The following is a 23,966-nucleotide window of genomic DNA, read 5'->3' as shown; positions in this document are numbered from 1 at the left end:
TGCACATCGTGTAAAGCACATTTCGATTGAATTGCGGCGTAAGTTGCAAATTCATTGCGAAATAGAGCGGAAATTAAGTGTCATCACTATTTTTTATAACATTCTGATATGTTAGAAATTTGCCGATAAAATTTTGAGCGGAACAATTGGGTGGAATTTGTCAATAAATTGAAAATTATTTGTATACATTCTTTGAGGAGAATTGCTTAGTACTTACGTTCGCGTGAATCCCTCTCAAGAGACGCCCGAAAATTTATATGCTCCAAGGATTATTGTGAGCTTTAGTTAGAGTAACAAATGAGTCAGGGAAAAAAAGCCCCACGAGCCACATTTTATGGTGGATTTTTTCACGTAAAGCTGGCAGGAAAAGAAGGAAGGTCTGATAAATCAATTGAACGCTGAGGCGTTGAGGCAGTGAGATGGAGACGCCTGGTACTAGGCGCACCTAGTCGTATCGAAACCACACCTCATCGATAGAATGATTGTGTTTAATCACAATCAATCAATCATCTGTGCGAGAGAGAGAAGATAAGCAACAATATTATCCAAATACCTTTCACCGTGTGCCTGATACCCGTGATAAAATGGATGTTAGCTATATCATAATTTATGTAGTCTCTCCGTGGGCGTCTCCACTCACTTCCTCCGCTGCTGCCGCTTCTCCGAGAGAGAGAGAGAGATTTGCAATACATTAAATAATTACACTTTGAGTAACTTGCAAAGGGCTTTCGTTTGAGCTGGCTGGATAATCTGACGAATATTTATCCTGTCTTTGCAGAATGCAGAAGCTAGTTACGATTTCAGCAGCAATGATCCATATCCCTACCCACGCTACACGGACGACTGGTTCAACAGGTGAGATATTTTTGTGATTTAAATATTTCCCCTTGCGCTCCCGTGGCTTCGGGCTCCGGCGCATGATGGATTGAATGTGATATTATTTATTCAATCATTCCACCACTGCTTTTTCCTGCCCTCGAGCCAACTTTCGCAGCCACTGTGGGCGCAAGATGTGGTTTTTCACGGAAAAGATGGCAGAGGATAAGAACTCTTCAATATTGAAGAAGGATATTTCTCAGTCTTGACATATGCGTACGCGCGCTCTTTGGAAAATGTCGGCTCTCCTCATCCGTCGCGCTTCCCATGCGGGGCGCTTTTATTGCTCCACTTGTGGTTTTATAACTGACAATAATGACGAGGGTGGGTGGCTATGCGAAAAAGACACACATAAAGACTTTATTAAATCACTTCTATGGGTATTTACTAGACTCATTCTCTTCTTAGATGGGAAAATAATTCAGGCATTGACGAATATGATAGAGAAGTGTGACTGAATATGCCTTTAATGGCTGATCACGTGCCAAAGGCGCTCAGATTCTGGGGCATTTTTGCTCCCCCAGAGAGCAATGTAGCCAAATAATTGCTTCGGGAATTTAATCTGGGCTTAAGCATTGCCGTGCAATTCAACGTGACCCACAGACCGTGGGTCGAAACGAGTGGCCGAGATGGAAATGAGTGATTATTAGCAACATATGCTGAACAATTAAAACAGTCAGCAACAGTGACGAAGGCCGTAACTCATATTACATAATCTAAGATTCCTTTTTCTGACATTGTGACCAACAAAGTAAACCTCTGCAAAAGCGTAAAGAGGAAAAATATGAAATACTTTCTTTATAACTCGAGAATAATGGCAATCTTTCGAGGCATTCACACTTCTATATCTAGTGATTTTCCAATTTTCCGCATGGCCTCATCGTCTGGTCGACACGCTTCTGTCGCGACCAATGCGATGTGACTTTCCATCGGGAAATTTACACTTGATAAATACTCATTGAGAAGTTGAGGACAGAGGCGAAGCTATTAAAATTTATGCCTTCACAATTTTCTCCAAAAATTTATGACGCGGATTTTCATTGTGAAAGTTCGGTTTTTCTTTTGGGTGAGGGCTGAATTTTCGGAGAAATATGGGCACTTCAGACATGCCAGTGATATTAAATCTTGGGTGAGGAAAACTGTGAGGATTATTGGTGGTTTAGTGGCACTTACGCTGACGTCATACATTCGTAATAGCAGATAAATCCCCTGGAAATTGCGCAGAAATTATACAAATTTATTGGATATTCCATTTCGAGTGGTCGTGCACTTCCGTGGGTTATATTCATTATTAAATACTGAGCACTCACTACTTTTATTCCTTTATTAGAGGCACTAGAGGGCAATTAACACTGGGGGCAATTCGCTTTTTGCCACTCTCCGAACCTTTCAACTGGGAATATTTTTACAACTGCTCACTGGCAATCAATACTCTTCGCTATTTACGATTTCCAACCATTTCTAAATAGATTTTTCCACCCATCCCCCCGTCAGAGTGGGGGTAAAAATATTAATTGAGAGAGAGTGTGTCAATTTAGATTGATATTTGCCCCGTTCCATCGACCTTTGAAGGCATTTGAGGGCGAGAGAGAGAGTGGCGCAGCCAGAGGCTGATTAAATTACGTGAAAGATATGAAGGATAATGGAGGCACGTTTTCATGGAATAGCTTGCTCCCCATTTCACAATTGACTCCTCTGAATTGGATCTGCAACACCCGAGAGACGCGCTCGCCTTAACCACTTCACCCCCCCAACCCTCTTTGCGTTCGACAATCACGGCGATGCAATTAAATTTTCTTTACGACTTTCTCCCTCTGTGTCCTCTTCAAGCCTTTCTCCTCCTGTTCCCCAGCTGGATTCTGTGTTTGCAAAAGGACAGGCCAGTGATTTCGAATGGAGGAAGAAACATACTCTTTTTTTCATTTCGTCACCCATTAAACTCAACAATGGCATCAAAGGGTGTCACTGGCAAAAGAGTGAGTTTAGTCAATTAATTCGTGGGCTCTTTTGTGGCGTCGTAAAAATGGTTGATGGTGAAAAATTAAATTCCTCACATTCACACACACACCTAATCAAGTCCACGCAAACAGAGAGAATCTCCAACATAGCATGAAATAGCTGAGGAGATCACAAGTAAAACCCTTCTCTTGCTGGGTTGTAATTAAATAATTGCGAGGAAAGTTTCCCTCTCACCATCAGCGGGAACTAAACTCATGGGAGAATGTTGAGTAGAATAGCAAACTTTTAGTGGAGTCAAATTGGTATAATCTCACACAGAGAGACGACCCTGATACAATTTTATCTCTGGGTATTTACATATATAGGAAGATGAAACATAAGTTTCTGATAACATTTCTGCCTCGTGGCTTTTTGCAGAGTTTGCTTTTGTCTTAAAACTCTTCTTCGGAATTGATTTCATGCGAGAAACCACAAAGAAGCTCTTGTATATATATTGCTTAAAATCCTCGTTATATATAGTGTGGAGAAAAATCGTTGAAATTATTACAATGAAGAGAGAACAGCAATATCTTTCGGCAACATTAGCAGACGAAGAGTAATTAATGGTTCAAGTGGGTCTTTGAGTCGTTCTGTCTCTAATTGCCATCGCGAATTCAACCACTGAGACACGTGAATGTCATTTGGGTGTTTAATTACGTGACTAAATGTTATGGAACGATGTCAAGAAATTTAAATGACAAATTATCTCTGTACGTTATTTTGCCTGTACGCAAAACTTCTCGACATCACGAAAATCTTAATTCCCAAAAATTATCACATATTCCTCGGTATCTTTTGCCCGACATTTCACCACCGGGGGCGTAAAATATATTAGGTGAAATACCTTCACATGAGACATTAATATCTTCCTCGTGCACGTGTCAACTTTGTCCGGGAAATGATCTTGACGAGCTCCATATATTGCCAAGTGCTCGTCAAAACAACTTTTACCGATTCTCCGTGTGTCGGTTGACGTCAATACCTGTGGGCAAAATGGTCTTCTTTGACGTTAAAAGAAACACTAGAACTCTTCATCGCATTTTTCACCCTTCAGCATTTCTACGCCTGTGTTTTCAACCACCACTGAGTGGAGATATCCAATTTGTGGCGATATTATTATATTTATTATAACATGTACCGTTGACATTATCTGTCTTCGTCTTCTCAGAATGATGCTCACTATTTTCCTTGCAAGAGGAAAGATGTCAGTTGGGTGAAAAGCAACTGAGAGTATTTCGATAAGTGCCCCAAAAATTATTAAAAATCGTCTTGCTTGTTGGCCTATTTTTGGATAGATGATAAATGAAAGAAATCTATGAATCTTTTAAATTGTTTTGCATCCATGAATCTACTTTAAATCAACAACAACATGAAATGAAATAAACAACATCCTGGCGGAAATTTATAAATCTGAAGAAAATCAATAAAAGACATGAAAGATAATTCGAATCGTAAATTCTATTTGAAAACGCACGTCATATATTCGTTATTTGCAGAAAGAAATTTAATTATTGCCGTTATAAATCTTGTAAATGTTGATTTTCATGAACTCTGTCAAAAATCGACATTTTGTACTTCAATATCTTGAGTTTCTCCCAATATTTAAGTTATAATATTTCAATAACCATCACTGAAATCGACTGAAAACCGTTTCTTTATCTTTCAGTCACGGCACCAGATGTGCCGGCGAGGTTGCCGCTGCCCGTGATAATGGAATCTGTGGAGTTGGCGTTGCATATGACTCGAAAATTGCGGGCATCCGGATGCTGGACCAGCCCTACATGACAGATCTCATCGAGGCAAACTCCATGGGACACGAGCCGCACAAGATACACATCTACAGCGCCTCCTGGGGCCCCACGGATGACGGCAAAACGGTGGACGGACCGCGGAATGCCACGATGCGTGCCATAGTGCAGGGTGTGAATGAGGTGAGCATCCAGCTTTGCCGGGAGGGTGGCTTGAGTGACAAACACTAATGTGGGAATGTGTCACGCAGGGTCGCAATGGACTGGGTAACATCTATGTGTGGGCATCTGGCGATGGTGGCGAGGAGGACGACTGCAACTGTGACGTGAGTATTTTACAGAGTTACATTTTCCTGGGTCGTCACAGGAAAGGCGGTGAAAATTTCATTAGGGGCAAAATTAGATTTATTCCGAATGGAAATTCACAACTTTCACCGCACAAATTGTACTCGAGAGCGCAGAGTTTGTGTTTAATTCCATACGAGATTTGAATAAAATGCTTAAAATGTGACCTTTTCATTGAGTTGAGGCCAGTTTAATTAGAGCTTTCCCAGAAGAGATGTTTTTGCGAGAAATTCATAGCTTCAGGCACTGAAACATTAATAAATTTTTCTCCTGAACTTCCCCGGAAAAGTTTGTAATTTTCTAGGAGAAGAAGTTCCGTTGAATTTTTCATCCACAATAGTCCTCTTGAGGCCCAGAACAACTTGACTTCCCCTTTTCAAAGATTCTCACGTGGCACGTGAAGAATTCTCGACTCCCACGCTTATTATTCACATGGCGCTCGCTTGTGTGCTCTTCCAACAGGGATATGCCGCTTCCATGTGGACCATTTCGATAAACAGTGCCATAAATGACGGTCAGAACGCCCACTACGACGAGAGTTGTAGCTCTACGCTGGCCAGCACCTTCAGCAATGGAGCGAAGGATCCCAACACTGGCGTGGCCACGACAGATTTGTACGGGAAGTGCACGACCACTCACTCTGGCACCAGTGCTGCGGCTCCGGAAGCCGCTGGGGTCTTTGCCCTCGCTCTGGAAGCGAAGTATGTGATTAATATGCATTATAGTTTATTTGCTAATTTGCCACCCTCTTTCACCCAGTCCAATTCTCACTTGGCGAGATGTTCAGCACATCACAGTGCTGACTTCCAAGAGGAATTCCCTCTTTGATGCCAAGAATCGCTTCCACTGGACCATGAATGGCGTCGGACTGGAATTTAATCATCTCTTTGGCTTTGGCGTTCTCGATGCTGGCTCAATGGTCACGCTGGCCAGACAGTGGCGCACTTGCCCGCCGCGGTATCACTGCGAAGCCGGCGCCATTCTGGAGCCCATGAGAATCCCCAGCAATGGAGCGTCGCTCTACCTGAAGGTCAATACAAATGCGTGCGCTGGATCGGACACAGAGGTGAATTACTTGGAGCACGTTCAGGCGGTCATCACGGCCAACAGCACTCGAAGAGGTGATCTGGAGTTCTTCCTCACGTCTCCCATGGGAACAAGGTGAGCTGGTGCGGAGAATTTGAATTGCAGACTTTTTCTGAATGCATTTCTTGTGTCTCTCGCAGGTCAATGATACTGAGTCGCAGGAAAAATGATGATGACCACAGGGATGGCTTCACAAAGTGGCCCTTCATGACGACACACACCTGGGGAGAATATCCGCAAGGCACTTGGATCCTTGAGGTTGAGCTGAAATTCTGGGGGAAGTTGAAGAGTACTTTTTCTAACAGAGCGTCACTTTCTTGCAGGCTCGCTTCAACTCGCAACAGCCTCGGATTGGATTCATCAAGGAGTGGTCTCTGGTGCTGCACGGCACGAAGGAGGCTCCGTACAGGACTCTGGTTCCCGGATCTCCTCACTCAAAGCTGGCGATCGTGAAGAAAGCTCATGAAGAACGCAAAATGTAAAGGAGTTTTATGTTTACTGAGAGGCTGTGGATTTATTTTTTCCCTGCAAAAAGAAAAAAAAAACCTTCAGTCGTAGTTTCTTTTTTCCAATTATGAAGCAGATGAAAACCAACAAAATTCTGACTTTTCTCCAAATGGTGCATTTCTCTGTGACACACAGTCTTTTACTAGACCTCTTTAATCCATACAATGAGTATAAAGTACCTTTTGAAGTCACTTCAATCACATGGGGATGATGTTGCAAAAGCTAAATGTTGATGATTGTAGACCACTTGCTGTTGGCTCATTTACTAATTTATTAAAGAAAAAAAAATCTGAGGGAGGATAGAAATGTGAATATCTGTGAAAAACAACCAAAAAAAAAACTTAAGAGAGAAAGTAAAAGTATTTCAAAAAAATCAATTTGTGTGCTAAAAAGTGGACAAAAATATAGAGAATTCATGAGAGGGAATAATTCTTGCGCACATAAAGTAGATCATGAGGTGGGAAGAAAATGAAAGTTTACTTTTAGATCGTGAGTAAAGAATAAAACTAATTTACAAGTAGTGAGTGAAAAAGTAGAGAAAAAAATCCATTACACACATTAAAAAAAATGTAGAATGATGAGAGGAGATGAAAAAAAATGTGCAGTTCAATGTCCAAAGTCCACCACAGACAGTAATTCTTCAGCTATTAAAGAAAATCATATTATCTACTTATAATATGACTTATACATAATGAAGTGGGAGAAGATGAAAAATTGTATAATTATTATATTTATATACACTATTATAAACATACATATGTAGCATAAATACCACTGTTCTTTCTTAAAACAACCAGCGAGAAAATGGGGCTGAAAAAGCGCCCGAAGTGAAGTGAAAAAAAATACTGTGTAAAGTGACAAAGAAGAAGAAGTTGAGTCTCCATTTGACAACTATCAGCAGTGAAAATGATGATTTTTAAAAGTATAGATTCGATCTCTAACATTAGACAGAGAAATATTTTTAGAAGAGGGACAAGAGGAGAATCTTATTATGAAGTCTATTAAATTTAATTATTATACAACAATTAATAGAATTATACCTGGGTAGTGGTGAGAGAAGATCTTCAGATTCAGAAGAGTAAAAGAAAAATCTATTTATTATCATTGACAATTAGAAGAGAGACACACACATATTGAAACATTATATCCAGAAGGGAAAGAATGAAGTATCTTTGATGTGTTATGTATTATTTCGCTATGGAAAGAGTGAGAGTGAAGGGATGACAAACCAGCCAAAATGAGGGAAAGAGGAGGTGGAAAAAACGGAAGTTTCAGCATGAAAAGAGAGCTTTTCACATTGCAACCATAAAATTATATTATTAAATCCCTATATAAGTATGAAAAACATGAAACAAGAACACAAAAGATTAAACTAAAAGAGTACATAAATTTAGCCAAAACATTGTTTCACAACCACGTTTTGTAGTTTATTTAGAATACATATATTTTCTTAAAATGTCTTAGAAAAGTTTATTTTTCTCTTTACCATCACACAGAGAAAAAAAACATAACACTTTGTTTATTGACACACAGACGCAGTATTGACTCTAAGTAAACTTCTAAATAAGGAGAGAAAGAGAAATATTGAGAGTTATAGATGATGAGAAGAAAATACAATTACATATATAAATATTATATAAAAGAGAAGAAGAAGAAGAGAAATTAAATATCTATGTACAATATAAATACAACTGTTGCAAAATATGCTTATTTGATTCTCTGTTAATGTCTTGATTTTCTCAAAAAAAAAAGAAACCTTTTTTGAGCTTCGTGATAATGAGAATATTTTATCAAATATGAGTTTTACAACTGTTTGTAGGCAAAAAAAGCACGATAATCACTCTGTCTTTCTTTGCTATATTGTTTTATTGAATGATCTGCTGAAGAAGCGTTTATTGTTTTGGTTTTGTGATTTTCGGGGGGCCAAAGACCATCAAAATTTCATTTTAAAGAGATTATGACATATAAAAAATGCATTGTTACGATATATTGTGGACAGATTAATACAAAAACAAATTGATTAAACTCAATTGTATACAATTTAAAGCATAACAACAGGTTGACAACAGAAAATAAGGCAAAAGATGGCAATTAGAGAAAGAATTTTCTTATAAATCAAATCCAAAGTTGATCATCAATAGACAACAGAGTTATTCAGATAGTAAATTTATCTTTATTTGTTTGTTGTTTTTCTCTTTGGAAAAAAAGAAGAAAATTTTTCACTGGATGAACTTAAATTGAAGAAGAAAAAAAATATTATTGTGTGAAAAAGTAAAATCTCTATTGGAAAATATTAAATGACATATTTTTTCAGATTACCAACCAATTGTATAGATGAAGAAGGGGAAGAGAGAGGATAAATAAAGGATATAAAATTATGATAATATATTTAACTTCATGCTCAGAATTTTACGCATTTTCTCATCGCCACAACATCGAGTGTAAGAGAAAAATAAAATTCTCACATTCAGAGTCACTAATTGGGTTTCTTCACATGTGAAAATCAACACGGGAAATTGCAAAGCAATGATTCAAGGGGTTAACAGCGTCGCACAGCACGTCTGTCATTATCACTGGGAGCACCTAATGATAAATCAAACGCTTCTCTGCCGTGGCACAGCTGTTTCGCACACGCCTTTTTTGGGGTCTTCCTCCAGCTCGACTCTTCCTATCTTGCTATTACGTCTGGTGGCGAAGTGATAAGAGCGGTTGTAAACAGAGATGATCCCATGCTCGAAAATCCGCACTTTAAAGCGTCAAGTGAGCGGACGAGAGTCACTTGTTGGTGATCTTTCAGTGGAGACAGTCGCAAAGGAAAGAGGAGTTCAGTGTGCAGAAATTTCTTCAACAGTAAGAAATAAACTCAAATATTACAGTGATAAATTTATTTATTATTTACCGTTCTCAGTGGTGGCAAAAAAGACCTAAATTGGTCGTGATAAGGAGCCAGTGATCGTTCAATTGAGCCATCAAAAACATGTTTACGAGTGACAAGTTTTATCAACACTTTTTCCTCTCTTTTGTCTCTCAATGATTTCTCTCTACCAAAATGTCACTTCATTGAATCCTGACAACACAAGGAACACAAGTCAATGTGCATCCTCACGTTTCTGGACTGTTGAACTCAATTCCATTGCAGCTCCTTATCATTCGCCGACTGTTTAACACTTGAGACGCGCGGCTAAAAATGCTCCAGAGATAATTGATACTGCATTTCTCAATTTATTATGTAAATGGGCGTGAGAAATTCCAGAGATAATTGCATACATATTTTTCCACTTGAACTCTCGCAGCATTCGCGATGACTTCGTGCACGCAACTGGAGAACGGTGACATTATTGCGGCGAAGAAGGCGATTCAGCTCACGAATGGACACACAAATGGCACAAATGGCATCAACGGCACTGAACACATTGAGTTCACGGACGAGGACTTTGAGATTATCGAGGATGTGGAGGATCCCTACTGTGTTGCCGACAATCCGGTGAAGATTAGCTTTCAGGACATCACATCGGCTGCCTTTCTCATCAAGAGTGGCGTCCAGAACACACCTTGTCTGGTGAGATTATCCTCTTGACTTAATGTGAGGTTTAGAGAAGGGTTTCTTAACCTGTGTTTTTGGCAGAGATCGCATTTGTCGGAGATGACTGGAATGGATCTGTATCTCAAGAAGGAATTCCTCCAGTTCACTGGAAGGTTGGTACGCAATATCTTTAACGCGAAACTAATGCCCATAAAATTATAGCTTCCGCGTGAAATTTCGAGGAATTGTTGCGCTAATCAGGCGTGTAATTAATCAATTATCACCCCACGAGTTGATGATAGTGTAAATCATCTGTGATATCTCGACTTCAGATTTATTACGCCTCACTCGAGTGGCTAAAAATACGACGTGACTTATCTGTTCTTTCGCAGCTTCAAGGAGCGCGGCGCTCGCTACGCACTCCTGATGCTGTCTGACCAGCAGAAACGCACCGGCGTTATCTCTGCGTCCCTGGGCAATCACGCGCAGGGCCTCAGTTACCATGCCAATCGCCTGGGGATTCCCGTGACGGTCGTTATGCCGACAGCGGCGCCCATCATGAAGATCCAGAAGTGTCGCAGTTATGGTGCCAACGTGATCGTCAAGGTAAAGTTTTACAGCCCTGCAAGAGACGCCGGGAAAAGCTAATGCTGAGAATGTCTTCGTGCGCAGGGCGACAACATGTCCGAGGCCAAGAAGATCGCCATGACCATCGCCAAGCGGCGTGGCTTCACTTACGTCAATGGCTACGATCATCCGCACATAATGGCCGGCCAGGGCACGATTGGGTTGGAGATCATTGAGCAAGTGGGTCAGCCGGACGCCGTGGTTGTTCCCGTGGGCGGCGGAGGATTGATTGCCGGCGTGGCAACAGCCATCAAGGCGATTTCCCCCATGACGAAGATCATCGGCGTGGAGTCGGACAAGTGTCCCAGCTTTTCGCGCGCCCTGGAGCACGGCGGCCCCATCCTGACGCCCAACATGGCTACTCTAGCTGACGGCTTGGCTGTTCCCACGGTAGGCTACAACGCCTTCGCCACCGCAGTGCCGCTGCTGGACAAAATGGTTGTGGTGCGCGAAGAGTGGATCGCCCTGGCCATACTGCGTCTGGTGGAGCAGGAGAAGTGCGTTGTGGAGGGAGCTGGAGCTGCAGGATTGGCAGCCATTTTCTCAGGACATCTCGATGAGTACAAAGGCAAAAAGTCAGTGTGGAATTCTTCAATGATTTCATCAATTTCAACCATGATTTTTCTCCCATTTCAAGGGTTGTTCTTCTCCTGTGCGGCGGCAATATCGACACAACAATCTTTGGACGGTGTCTGGAGCGTGGTTTGGCAGCAGAAGGACGTCTCCTTCGCTTCTGCGTCACCGTGAGTGATCGTCCGGGAGGAATTTCTGAGCTGTGTCGCGAACTGGCCGCTCTGGGAGTGTCCATAAAGGACATAATGCACGAGAGAGCCTGGCTAAGGGATATCTACAGTGTGGAGGTGAAAGTGGTCTGTGAGACCAGCGATTGGGCTCACTCTGAGTTGCTGCGGAAAACTCTCACTGAGAAGTACAGTCATGTGGTGTTTAACGACGTTCCAATGGCAATTCCCAAATGAGGCAGAAAACACAGAGAAAAGCTACTCCCAAGGGAACAAAATAATCGCAAATGATGTAAAAAGATGCTAATGAAAGTAGAAAATAGATTTTATGTTCTTTAGAAGAGTGTTAGAATTGTTTTTAGACTTTAAGGTGGGAAGAGGACGTTGAATATTTGAATGTTTGAAGTCAGAGCGAAAAATCGCTGAGTTCAGCGAATTGCGGCGAGAGAGCGCGCGAGAGAGAATTGTCAAATAAACGTGCTCTCCTGTGTAAAATGTAAACAAACAAGTTTTCTCGTGTTTATTGGGGAAATTCCGGAGAATTCTTGACATTCTATCTTGCAAAAGGTGTGATATTGATAGTAGAATAGTAAAAGAGTGGAATTTCGAGAGAATCTATCAAATTTTGTGAAATATTGAAGTAAATAATGGAAGACGATAGTGAGCATAAATTCCTCGAATTGAGGCCAATGCGGTGTGAATTGGACGTTTTATCGCGATCTGATGGTTCTGCGCTTTTCGCTCAAGGTATGTAAATGCTGAATTTGTGAGGAAAATGCTGGGAAAATGGATAATTTCCTCTCTTCGTTCACCGCATTTATCCAATACACATTCTTCTGCACCGGTCACTGATACGGTGCTATCGCCATCTAGCGACTAGTGGTTAATGGGCGTTCAAATGGTTTCAGGTGAAACGGCCGTGCTTTCCTCCGTCCACGGTCCTGTCGAGGTGAAATTGCAGAATCTGCAGTACGACAAATCGAGCGTGGAGGTGTACTACAAGAGCAAGAGTGGTCAGCAGAGCGTGGGAGACCGATTCCGTGAGCAGTACATCAGGAATACCTGCGAATCGGCACTTCTCACAGCGCTCTATCCGCGCACAGCAATTTCACTGCAATTGCAGGAAATGGAAGATCGTGCCGGGGTAATTATCCACCCAAAGACGCTCTGTGGCCCACCTGAGGCAATCTGCTTCAGGTGGAAAGGGAGGCTGAAGACGCTGTTTTTCGCTCTGACAAATGGCAATTTGCTTCCAGTCTCTGCGTTGCTCCCTGTTTTCCCCATTCTCTGTGATCTCTCGCGCGGCCACTGCGCCGCCGCGATTCAGCGATAGGTTGGAAATGGGCTGCGCAAGTCAATAAACTAGCGCATTTGATATCAGAGAGAGAGAAAAAGAGTGGAAGGAAAAAAATTGCACCAGAGAAAAGCGCACAGAAAGAGAGTCTGGCGATGCAGCGCCTTCAGCATTTTGTTAATTAGCTCAAAGCGCTCAGATCAAGATTGAGTCAATCGTTTGCGCTCGAATTGCAATTAAGGTGGTGGCAAAATGAGCTGCAAACACGCTGCGCACCTCTTTTTCTGTCCCAATCCGCGTCCAGAGAGTCTTCTTCTCTCGCCACCGGCGGGAAAAAGGCTAAATTCACTGACTTTTTCCACGCCAATAGATTTGCCCGGTAGTTTAATGGGGATTCCACCCGTTTTTATGAGCCTCTGTGCGCGCCTTCGATGCAAAATAATCGCCAGAGACTCTCGAAGAATGGCTGTAAATTTTGTCAATTATCCTCAAGTAATTTAATTGATGTTTTTGATACACAACAGATGGAAAATGTCACACAATTGCCAATAATTGGACTGTTATTATAATTTAGTGATCGCAAAATGGACCGATTATGATCTCGCGATTCATTCTCCTGAAAAAAAGAGTGAAAAAGAAAGAAATTGTCAAGTTGAAGTAACTTTTCTTCCACTGGCTGTTTTTATTTCAATTTATCCAGAGAGACAAATCGATTTGTATGCAAATCACACTGAAATGATCATGATCTTGAGGTGAAGCATTAACACAGAAACATTCTCTTGCACTGATGATTGATCAATTTATCAAATAGACAATTTTATCTATGCAATTGCAGTGGAATCTGATTTGCATTTTCTTGATATTTTCCTCTCTTAAATACTCAAAGAGAACACACAAAATGTCAAGTGCTCAATTCTGCATTTTGCCTTTCAATTAATACGCCATCGAGGAGATAAGACAATTCTTTTTTTCATGCCATGTTGGATGAATCATTGAACTCTCCTTTGGGTGAATGAGATAAAAAGGCGCGCGCGCGCGAAAAAGGGGGGAAAAGTGAAGATTCTCTTATCTCAACAATTGCGGTGCTAAAGTGAGAGCGACGAAGTGAGTTCTTTGCCATATTATATATTTATATTCCAGTGAATTAGCACTTTTGTACGTGATATCTAATGGATGGCAAATTAAAATATATTTTATTCCGTTGTTGAGAGAATTTTGGGAGTGTTTGAGTGGCGCATTTCATGCTCAGCGTGCGTGAAAGACGGTCACATTTGGAGGGTTGAGAGAGCACTTTAAGCCCTCTCTCGACACCTGCGCAGGGGTATTAATTGCTCGATAAGAGACACAGCAATGGCAGGGAGAGGAAAGGCGTGCCTTAATCTGCATGTTGCAACTCAAGAATCTTGTACAGGTCAGAAGCAATTATTCTCATTGCCATTTTTCGCGCACACACAGAGTGGACAGAAGAGTTCCTGTGTCCGATCGATTAGCGCACAAGAGATGGGCAGAGAGAGACTCGCACTGTGTTCAACAAGATGACATTAATTCTCCCCGGTGTTTTGTCTCTCTTTCTTCTCATTATTGGACTCCGCGGGCTGCGCTGGTGCAATATGACCAGCGCCACGGGCAGGTGCAGCTCATGGCGAAAGCGTACACCGCGCGCGCGCGCGTCTGGATGACATCGCCGTGGTGTTAACTTTATGGCCGTCTCTTAATTGAATCAACCGCTAAAAGGACGATTAAATTCTTTTTTTTATGAACTTTAGAATTGAGGTTTATGGACGGGAGTAAATCAATTTTATTGCATGCAAAACAAGGGGAGAAAGGGACTTTCTGTCACCTCAGAATTAACCTTGACACACAACAAATGCGCTCAGATAAAGACGAAAATTCTACAAAATATGGTTATTTTTGTTTTTATCACCCTGAAAATCAACTGAAAACTAACCTAAATCTAACTGACAACTTGATCTGAGATTTCCATGATTTTCTGGCTCTTAATTTCTGAATAACAGTGAATTTTCTCTTAAAATCTCGGCCAGAATCTTTCTATCTCAAAATTGAAACCTTAACAGCTGTTAACTAAGTAGAATTTGAGGTTATGTTTAACTTTAGCATTGATTTTCACCACTCAGCTTCCGGAATCATGAATTTTATTCAGTGAAAAAGAGCAATTCTCTTAATAACATGAAAATAATTACATTTTCTTTGCGAGAATTTCCTTTCAAAGCTGTTATTTAGTGTTAAATATGATGCATAACCTGAAAAAATATTTCAAGATGGTGTAATTGCACTTTTAAGTAAGTTTTTGACTATAATCTTTTGAATAACAGTGAGTTTTCTCAAAGAATCTTGATTATACAAGCTTTTGAGCTTAAAATTTCAGCTATTATCGTAAAATATTTGAGGTTATGTTCACTCAGCTTGCGGAATTGTGATTTTCATTGAGTAAAAATGACCAATTCTGTTAATAACCCTAGAAAATATGTCAAAATGCACGCCTGCATAAGAATTGATTTCTAATCTGTGGAAATTCTGACCATAACCTTGGCAAATGACATCATTTCCAATAATCGTACACCGCAGGCGAACGTGGCTTCGCCCTTGCCTTGAGCACGGTGGATTTTTCACTCCCACGTCGCCGGCGGGTGCAATTAGTCTCACCACTAATTGCTTCTTTTCTCTCCTCTATTTTGCAGTTAATTGCGTGCGCCGTGAATGCGTCGTGTCTGTCACTTCTGCACAGCGGCCTCGAGATGCGCTTCCTCGTGGCCGCCGTGCACTGCGCTCTGCGTCCCTCCGGCGCGCTCCTGCTGGATCCTGACGCGAGGACGATGGCCGAGGAGGGCGGCTTCGTGGCCACGTTCACGTTTGCCTTCGAGAGCGTGTCACGACGGACGGTGGCCGTGCACACGGAGGGACACTTCACGGCGGAGCAGTTCAATGAGGCGCAGGAGTTGTGCGCGAAGGCCAGCGAGGCAATCTTTGACTTCTACCGGAAGAGTTTGAAGAAATACATGAAGGTGTACTGCTGATGGGCGAGCAAAGTGATTTAATGTGCCTCCTTTTGGGAATATATCTGCCACTGTAATTGTCCCATTGCTGTCTCATGTTCTTCGTCCGCTCTTCAGCTTCCTTTCCTTTCTGTGGCGTTCGATGCGCGGCGTTTTATCTGCGAAAATTCTGTCTGATTGTGGAGCAGAAATGAAATAATTCCGTGGAGTCTCTCTGGATGGGAAAAAGTTCTTGCTGAGCATTATATTGGAATTTCAAATGGTCGTCGAAAGGGGGAGAGAATTTCGGTGTCTGCGGAGAATTTCAATGCAATCCCATTTCTCATTTGGGTGCGGCGTCTTCAACTGTGGCCGGGCAATTTCCTCGATGGACGACAGAAAGAGTGCAAATTTAATTTAGAACCATCACTCCGGTGTTGGCGGAGATAAACTGGGCGATTTTTGCATAAATGGCCGCAGCAACATCGGAGGAATTAAGTTGCATTTGATGCGTTTGTTTTGTGCGATGGAATCTTTTGCAACATCTCTGAATTCTCTTCCCTCCATCATCAATCAATTGGCATCGAAGCAGTGACCACACAGCTCAATGAAAGAGGAGATTTTCTTGCATCTCATCCACCTCCAATCTCGCTCTTCCTCTTGTGGCCATTATTCTCGCGGCAGCGGAGGATGAAGGTGAATCTCCCGGAATGGTGGAGTTGGTAAAAAGAGACCCAAACAAGAGGGTCATTTGAATAATATTTTATTTCAATCGCTGTGAATCATTTTCTGGGTGTTTGGAACACAATAACAAGACTCACTGGACGAGGGAGTGAGAGGCCAGTGGACACGCTCTGGCCAGAACGTGGTGCTGGCCAAGGGGGAGTTAATAATCACAGACACTTCCAGAACTCTGGCAGTGCTTAAAACATGCATTTTCCTTATTTTCTTCACCTTTTTCGGGGTTTTAATAGATCTTTCTAATCACATTAAATATCATAACCTCAAATTTAGAAGTCTGACCTAAAAAGACGCCATTTAACTCCTGAAAACTTGCAGAGAAACAGTTTAATAGAAATATTTCAAGTTTCCAGTGGATATTTTGATGTAATTCAACTTTCAATCACTCTTTTGGATGCACTTTGGAACATAACCTCAAAATTACCTTGAGATATCGAGAAGAATCCTTGAAAGAAATTTATTCAGAACGTTTTAAGGGTAATTTTGAAGAATATTGATCTGTTTTAGGTCGACAATGAGCTGAAAGCTCTTAAAAAAAACAATCTTAAATCCTGAAACAATATTTTTGAGGTTATAATCGAATCTTAGTGTTCAATTAATGCTTCTTAACATTGAAAACTTGCACTCTTCTTCAGATTTCATTATTATTATTGTTCCAGTAAATTGCAAATGGATGATTTTTGTAGATTATTTAGTGACAAAGCTTGTCTTTAATCAATCATATAACCTAGAAAAATATAATGAACAATTCTTTTTCAACTGTCCACTGAATTATACACTACTTCTGGCCATAATATCTCCCCCTTGTTGTTGGTAAAATCCTTTTAAGTCAACTGAGCGGAAAATGTGGGAAATTCTACCTGAATAGGATGCGGAATTGAGGTGCGAAATGGCAATTTAATTGTGTTTGCAGAGGATTAATCGCGTCGCATCACGTCCGGGCCACACCGTGCGTGAACGCCAACACCAAACTAGAGGAGTGAATCCCCCATCGTCAGTCTGGGAGCCCAAAAAGACACTCTCGCCTTCGCCACGCACAGCATACAATCATAATTTATCGTGGGACTCCTCGATGGTAATTATTTCTCCGGATACACTCTCGGTATCATCTTTCAATCTGGACGCTGTGTGTTCATTTTGTAAATGAAAATACAATTTATAATAGGAGGCAAAGCAACCCCCTTCTCACCATTCGCCGGGATGACGGATTCCCACATAAATGGCTTCACTTTATCACTAAATTAAATCAAATATCGATTGTCTCGGTGACCTTTTTTTTCGCCTTCCTCGCCTCGACGGTTTTTGCCCACCCGCAAAGACCAAGTCCTTTAATCCGGCGGGAAATAATCACAGCCAAGTGTGTGAGAGGATTTTCTCGGACGTGGAAATCAATTTCGTGCCACTCATGGCGCTTTCTCAATCTCTGCCCAAGAGTTGAGATTTTAATTGACCGCTCAGTTGAAGGAAGAGTGTGGATTTGTCGGTGAGTGACTCGAGATGAGGCCAAGATATGCCCAGTAATTGTACGTGGAAAATGATCCGGAGAGAAATGCTGCGAAATATTTGTCTAATAGGAACATAAGAGAGCTTCTGTGAAGTCTGAGGAATTTTAATTGAATTATTTCACAAAAGAATTGAAGGCAGCAGCTGTGATTATAAAGAATTCACTGGGTTACAATCACTCGTGGAAGTGCAATGAAAATATTTCTCTGATGCTGTAATTCTGCAGAATGTCTTCAAAGCCTTTCTCTATCTTTATATATTGATCTGTTTGAAAGAACGAGAGAAATCGTGTCACAAATTCACATTCGTCATAAACTGAAAAATCAATGCTTTTTTTCCTATTTTCTTATCGATTACTTGTTTACGGAAATGGGAGAGGAATAAGATGTGAACATGTAATAATGCTGGCGCGCATAAAAATGCGTTCTGCAATGGCGAGATGGTGAATATCAACGGGATGCTATCCATATTCTCTTGCACAATCACCATTTCAGCCTTCACTATCGTCCATGGTTTCACTTCATTTTCCGCCATGGCATCTCGCTGTTTTTTTTTTAATTTATTCCCTCCCGCCAATACGGCAACAGAAGCCTCTTCTGGCCGTGTTTCGCTCGCCTCTCGCTCGCCCGCCTCCTGGCAATCACGGGCAGAAATTGCAGAAGCAGCGGCTGCACCTCATCATCATCAGCAGTATCGCGAGCATCACTCGCTGTCTCTCCCCCCGGGGCGCGGCGAGTCCTCGGCGAGGGAGCGGATCCCCGCTGCGGCCGGGGGGCGCCCAGCCGAGATTATTGAGGCAGATTATCGCGCCAGACCACATGGATTCGCCAGGTGGGAAATGCTGGCGAGCAATAGAGGAGATTACAATATTGCCAAGTCCAAATCCCCAGCGAGATGCGGTCACACAATTCCCCCTTTTTCCTCTCCCTGGCATTTTTCATTTCCTCTCGCTGCATCTTTGCTCCTATTCCGGAGGATATTAAATGCAGCACAAGATTAACATCTGAAATGCTGCGAGAATAAAAACAACATTCACATGATGAGACAGTGATTTTTACAACCCAGCGAAATCGGGCCAAAATCAAGTCGATTTCCAACACATATTCAAGAATATAAGCAAGTTCAAAACCGATAAATGGAGTTATTAATCTTCATTTTAATCGAAGAAGACTGAAATCAAGATTAAGACAAGGCAAAATATTGATATTCATGAAGAAACTTCCTTGTTTTTAGTGCAAAACTGCGGGAAAACTTCTTATTTCTTGTCTGGTCAAAAGTTAAATCAAAATTCGCAATACACTGATGATGAATCTTAATTTTTTAATGAAATATTTATTTTGTTGAAAAAGGTTTAATTTAAGTTGAAAATATTCCAAATTTTAGCCGTTACAGATTTCAAAAAGATAATAGGATTGCAAAAAGTCTTTAGAAAGCTTTTTCTCATTTATATGCCTTGAAAAACTTGAAATTAACCACGATAACCGAAAAGGACGTGAAAATGAGTAATTTCAAGGCGTGTTTCCTTGAAAACAATGTTCAAGAATACTCATTTCTTCTTTGAAGAGTATATTATTTGCGGAATTGGTGAGAGATCTCAAGGACACTTGGCGTGGCAATAAGTTGCCGAAAGTCCTTCTCTGACGCCCTGGAGAAGGAAAAGGCGACGCGATCGAATTTTTGCGGAAAATTTTATGCAAATCACATATTTATCTGGAGTAATAATCCTGCCGTGACCCAGAGTACTTTCCTGACTTGAATTTTCACGACAGAAAAGAAATAACTTCTTGCATGATATGCACTTGGGACGTTTATAAATCACCTCTGCACCATTCAATGGGACCCACTGAACCCCCGCGAATGCGCTTCACCCTCTCGCTCACCCCGCGCGCCCGCCGTGGGGGCAAACTTTAGCAATAATCGTCGCCAGAAGTCAACTCGTGGCGGACTTTCTTCAGGACGTTGCATAATCGTGGCGTCAATGCGACGGTTTGGGCGCGAAATAGCAAGGAAATATTCCATGTGAAGCAAATTGGATGGCAAAAGGAGAGCGAGAGAAAAGTTTAACTATGTGTGGTGGAAAGAAGCGTGAAACAATGCAGATGGATGATCACTGGTGGAAGGAGCTTGAAATCATTAATCAATGGGGATAATTAGCTCAGAAAAGGTGTTTCAAATTTCGAGCCTCGATGCAATATTCATTCGGTGTATTTTTCATCAATTCCATCAACCGCAATTTCAAGGCTTGTCTCTCATGCTGTTCGCTGTGCAAACACGGAGGAATTATCTCCACTGAGCATGTAACAATTTCCACTAATGACTCCCAAGAACGTGTTTTTCCACGATCATGCAAATGCTCACCCTTCGTCCCCAAAATAGTGTGTCTGTGCGGTTTGTGTTGCTCGAGATGAAAAATTGCCGCGCGCACACAGTTGAATTGCAGCAATTTTTGATTAACACGCCAATCTGGCGATTGTGGAATAAATCACAGAATTCCTCGCTGTGGTCAATTGTCAGTCGGGCGTAGATAAAGAGATCTGCAACTGGAAACACGCGAAAATAAGACCAATTAAGCACACAACTCCTGACATTTTTCACAAGCTCAATTGTACACAATTATAGCTCAATATGTTTTGGCCGAGGTTGCTTGAATTCATATACATAATTCCCGCGCCGCGTGGCATTTGAATTTGCAATTGGTGGAATTGTCACTCATTTTTCCGTGCGCCAATGCAGCCGAACATTCTCCCCGTGTTACACTGCGCCATCCTCCGGGTGTCGCGGGACGAAAGACTCGCGCCAGTCTTGGTGTCGCTCAATAAATCACGCTGGCCGTAAATCAAAATCCGTGCACGAGGTGTAGCCGAGTTTCGGCATGTTCCAGACTATGTTCTGATTAGCATAATTATGCGGCGAAATCATAAATAAAAGACACCCCAAATTAGAACCCCCATTCGCACATCGTGCATCACCGCCGCGATATGGCGATGGCCACGTCACGGGCGTGACAGGCGAGGTTAATCTCTTCGGGAACACCATTGAATGCATCGAACAGATAAGCTTTGTGTGCTGAACAGCATAAAATCTCTCTCAAAAATTAGTACAGAAAGGATTTATCTCACTTTCTTCTCGTTGCTTTGAAATTATTGGACATTTATCGATACTTTTCGATAAGAAAGTCATGCAATTTCCTTTTTTTGAATAATTTTGGGGGGAAAAAGGGAATAAATCGTCCTTGAACTGTCATTTTAAACCTTTTCTCTCCCGAAATGTTTTTAATAATGGAATTTGCATGCAAAAATGCGGAAAACCTACTTTTTGTGTGAATTTCTCGAGCAAAAGATGAAATTTCAACTATAAATAAGCACATGAAAATAGATATTGAGAACTTTCAATTGTGATTCGTTGAGAATTTAAGTGATAAATTCGGGAATTAAGATCTTCCTGACTTTATTGTTACATTTGCATGGAATTCAACCTCAAATACCACAAATCTTCTGCATTATTGAGTCAGTAGAAATTCAAATAAACTGCAGTTTATCAGGGAACGATATTTGGTCAGCTGAAAAGTGGCAATTTTTTGGAATCTCAACCTGTGTGGAATTCTATTTGTGAGGTGGAATTGTGCGAGAGTCGCAACAGCGACAGACAATGGTAATCCTGAAGAGCAGATTGAGAGTAATTTATCATAACTAATCCCCTGCAGAATCATCCTCAGCCATCTTTTGCCACACGGAGGCGAAGGAGAGACAAAAAAAAATCAAAATCTTGCCCCAAGATTCCGTCCAATTAACCAGCAAGAGATCCGCCGCATTTGCATGGGTTTCTGTCCGGCTGATTTTCGATGCATGAGACGAAGAAAAAAAAAGAAGCCTGATTATCGACTCTGCCAGCTTGCAAATTCATTCAATTTTATTGTTGCTGAATTAGTTGGGATGTCTCACGAGGTCCCCCAAAAAGACGAGCCTCGCACCGTTTGTCCTCCGCATCTCCGCGCGCTGCTTCGGCGTCTTCCTCACCTGAGCGATGATGGCAAAAAGCCCCCAGAGATCCGTCTCTCGCCCTGGGATTCCAAGTCCGCGCGGGTGAAAAGGAGGAGAAAAAAAAGGAGTTGATGAGATGCAAAAGAGACGAGAGAGCATTTTAGTGGTTGTATATCTGCATCTCTTTGCACTCGAGTTGGCTTTGTGCGTGGAATCTGTGGGTAGATTTGTTGTTATTTTGCGGATTTGCTCTTTTTATTTTCACCTGCTCGCTTTCCTACCTCTCAGCCCATGTGGAGACAATCTCATGCTCTGAGGCGGAATGTCGCGCAATTTAGACAAGATTTCTTCCACTCTCGGCAAGTTTCTCTGACTTTTATTTCTCTCCCCCCAAGTCGAGGTGTCTAAGGACAGTGACTCCCGCGTGATGAGGTTCTCATGGGTCTCATTGGGCGATTGAAATTTCACGTGAGATAGAAATCGGCCAACAGACATCAATTTCCGGCACAAGACATGCCGAAGAAGATGAAAACTCTTGACCCTTTTGGCTAAGAAGTGCGTTTTATCGCAGCATTGCACACAATCACACACTAAACACATCCGCGCGCGCGAAAAGGGGTTGAAGGGGTTGAAGTTTGAAATCCTGGCGGACACCGGGCTGTTATTGTGTGCAGCCTGTGGATGAGTGGCGGATCGCGAGGATTTTCGCGGCCTGGGAAACAATGGTGACGCGCAAAAAGCTCAAAGAGCGAATCTCTTTTTGCCTCCTTTTCACCCATTGACTTGTGCGCGCCAGGACAACGGCCCATTGAATGCGGCCACAATGAGGGGCGAAGCCCGACAATCCGCCGCGTATCAGTTGCTGCACCCATTCTTCCCGGCACATGAGTGAAGAGACAATGGGCCGCGGGATGACAGAAGCTCGATGCTCGGCATTCACTGGGAGCGCCCGTCCTCAATCTCTGGGCCTGTGCACTTGCCGCAGCGGCCTCGCGGAGGAAGCGCGGCCTTCCGGAGGGGGTTGGGCGCGCGGGGGGTGCGTGTATTTATTTCGAGAGACATTTTATGTTAATGATATCGTTGATAATTTAATGATGGAAGCCCGCGATGGCAGCCGCCGCTATTGCAATCCCGAACAGTAGCGACATTGTTGGCAGTTTTACCGGCGGTAATTGGGGTAATGGTGGCGGCGTCTCTTGGATCTTTTCCCTGCCACTGACGGCTCCGGCGAGGATGCTTTGCATATTGGCAATGACGATGAGATGCACCTTATTTATTGTTTACTCATGAGGACGATCGGAGAAACACTCCGAAACACTACATGTGAATTCGTGATGATTATCTCTGGGCAAAGGACGAGGCACACAATTTCTCGAGAGAGAGGAAAACGAAAGAACTGTGAAGGCACTCAATCTCTTTCACGTGGGATTTGAGCTGAGAAAATGGAAAACGAGTTTGGCGTAATACAATGTTGCGCATCTTCAAAGTATTATTTCCGATACTTTGAATGATCTGCCATGGCTTAAAGTCTATTCGCATCTCTGAAATAATCAAGTTGATTCCATGCATGGAATCTAAGAGGAGTTAACTAACTGACAATGTGGTGAGTTTCCTTGCACGGACAATGAAAATCGTAGTTCCGAGCTTTTAATTTAAAGTAAAAAAGCTTAAATGTATAACAAAGGGGAAAACTTGCAATATTCCTCTCTTGAGTGCTTCTTTAACTGGTTAAATCATGCAAATTCTTTGGATTTCTTAAGATTTTTGCATAGAAAGAATCGCAATAATCAATTTTCTAGGTTATGTAACGAATCAAGGACAGATTAAGTGAATAATTCTTCTTAAAACACATCAATTATTATGCTAAAGTCAGAGAAATTGGCTTAATTAAACATTTGACGCCAAGAAAGACTGCAAATTGTCTTGAGGTGGAACAGAACCTCAAAAATCGTAATAAGAAGTTGGAAAATGTTGTTTTATTAAACTTTCTAGACAGTTTTGACTC

The 23,966-nt window shown here is 42.0% G+C and overlaps 3 protein-coding genes across 3 annotated transcripts in view; all 3 read left to right on the top strand.

Moving 5' to 3' along the window:
• Positions 1 to 8,636, top strand: part of LOC132261195 (neuroendocrine convertase 2-like) — a 29,348-nt gene extending 20,712 nt beyond the window's left edge. Inside the window, exons 5-11 of the mRNA XM_059759829.1 lie at positions 779 to 855; positions 4,541 to 4,805; positions 4,874 to 4,948; positions 5,430 to 5,668; positions 5,727 to 6,128; positions 6,194 to 6,311; positions 6,377 to 8,636. Of these exons, the coding sequence (XP_059615812.1) occupies positions 779 to 855; positions 4,541 to 4,805; positions 4,874 to 4,948; positions 5,430 to 5,668; positions 5,727 to 6,128; positions 6,194 to 6,311; positions 6,377 to 6,535 (1,335 nt within the window). The 3' untranslated portion in view covers positions 6,536 to 8,636. The remainder of the gene's footprint in view (positions 1 to 778; positions 856 to 4,540; positions 4,806 to 4,873; positions 4,949 to 5,429; positions 5,669 to 5,726; positions 6,129 to 6,193; positions 6,312 to 6,376) is intronic.
• A 606-nt stretch (positions 8,637 to 9,242) lies between these two features.
• Positions 9,243 to 11,903, top strand: LOC132261178 (L-threonine dehydratase catabolic TdcB-like). Its single transcript, XM_059759806.1, has 6 exons — positions 9,243 to 9,410; positions 9,854 to 10,119; positions 10,186 to 10,256; positions 10,476 to 10,689; positions 10,756 to 11,285; positions 11,348 to 11,903. Exons 2-6 carry the CDS (start codon positions 9,862 to 9,864, stop codon positions 11,685 to 11,687), a joined length of 1,413 nt encoding a protein of 470 aa, XP_059615789.1. The 5' UTR covers positions 9,243 to 9,410; positions 9,854 to 9,861; the 3' UTR covers positions 11,688 to 11,903.
• Positions 11,904 to 11,942: 39 nt separating this feature from the next.
• LOC132261185 (exosome complex component RRP46-like) lies at positions 11,943 to 15,784 on the top strand. Its single transcript, XM_059759818.1, has 3 exons — positions 11,943 to 12,197; positions 12,359 to 12,594; positions 15,444 to 15,784. The coding sequence occupies exons 1-3, from the start codon at positions 12,098 to 12,100 to the stop codon at positions 15,777 to 15,779; spliced, it is 672 nt and encodes a 223-aa protein (XP_059615801.1). The 5' UTR covers positions 11,943 to 12,097; the 3' UTR covers positions 15,780 to 15,784.
• The last annotated feature ends 8,182 nt before the right edge of the window (positions 15,785 to 23,966 follow it).

Source organism: Phlebotomus argentipes, unplaced genomic scaffold, assembly GCF_947086385.1.
Source record: "Phlebotomus argentipes unplaced genomic scaffold, Phlebotomus argentipes genome assembly contig_8, whole genome shotgun sequence".
In the NCBI taxonomy this organism is placed as follows: Eukaryota; Metazoa; Arthropoda; class Insecta; order Diptera; family Psychodidae; genus Phlebotomus; species Phlebotomus argentipes.
This window is presented reverse-complemented; position numbering and strand designations above follow the sequence as displayed.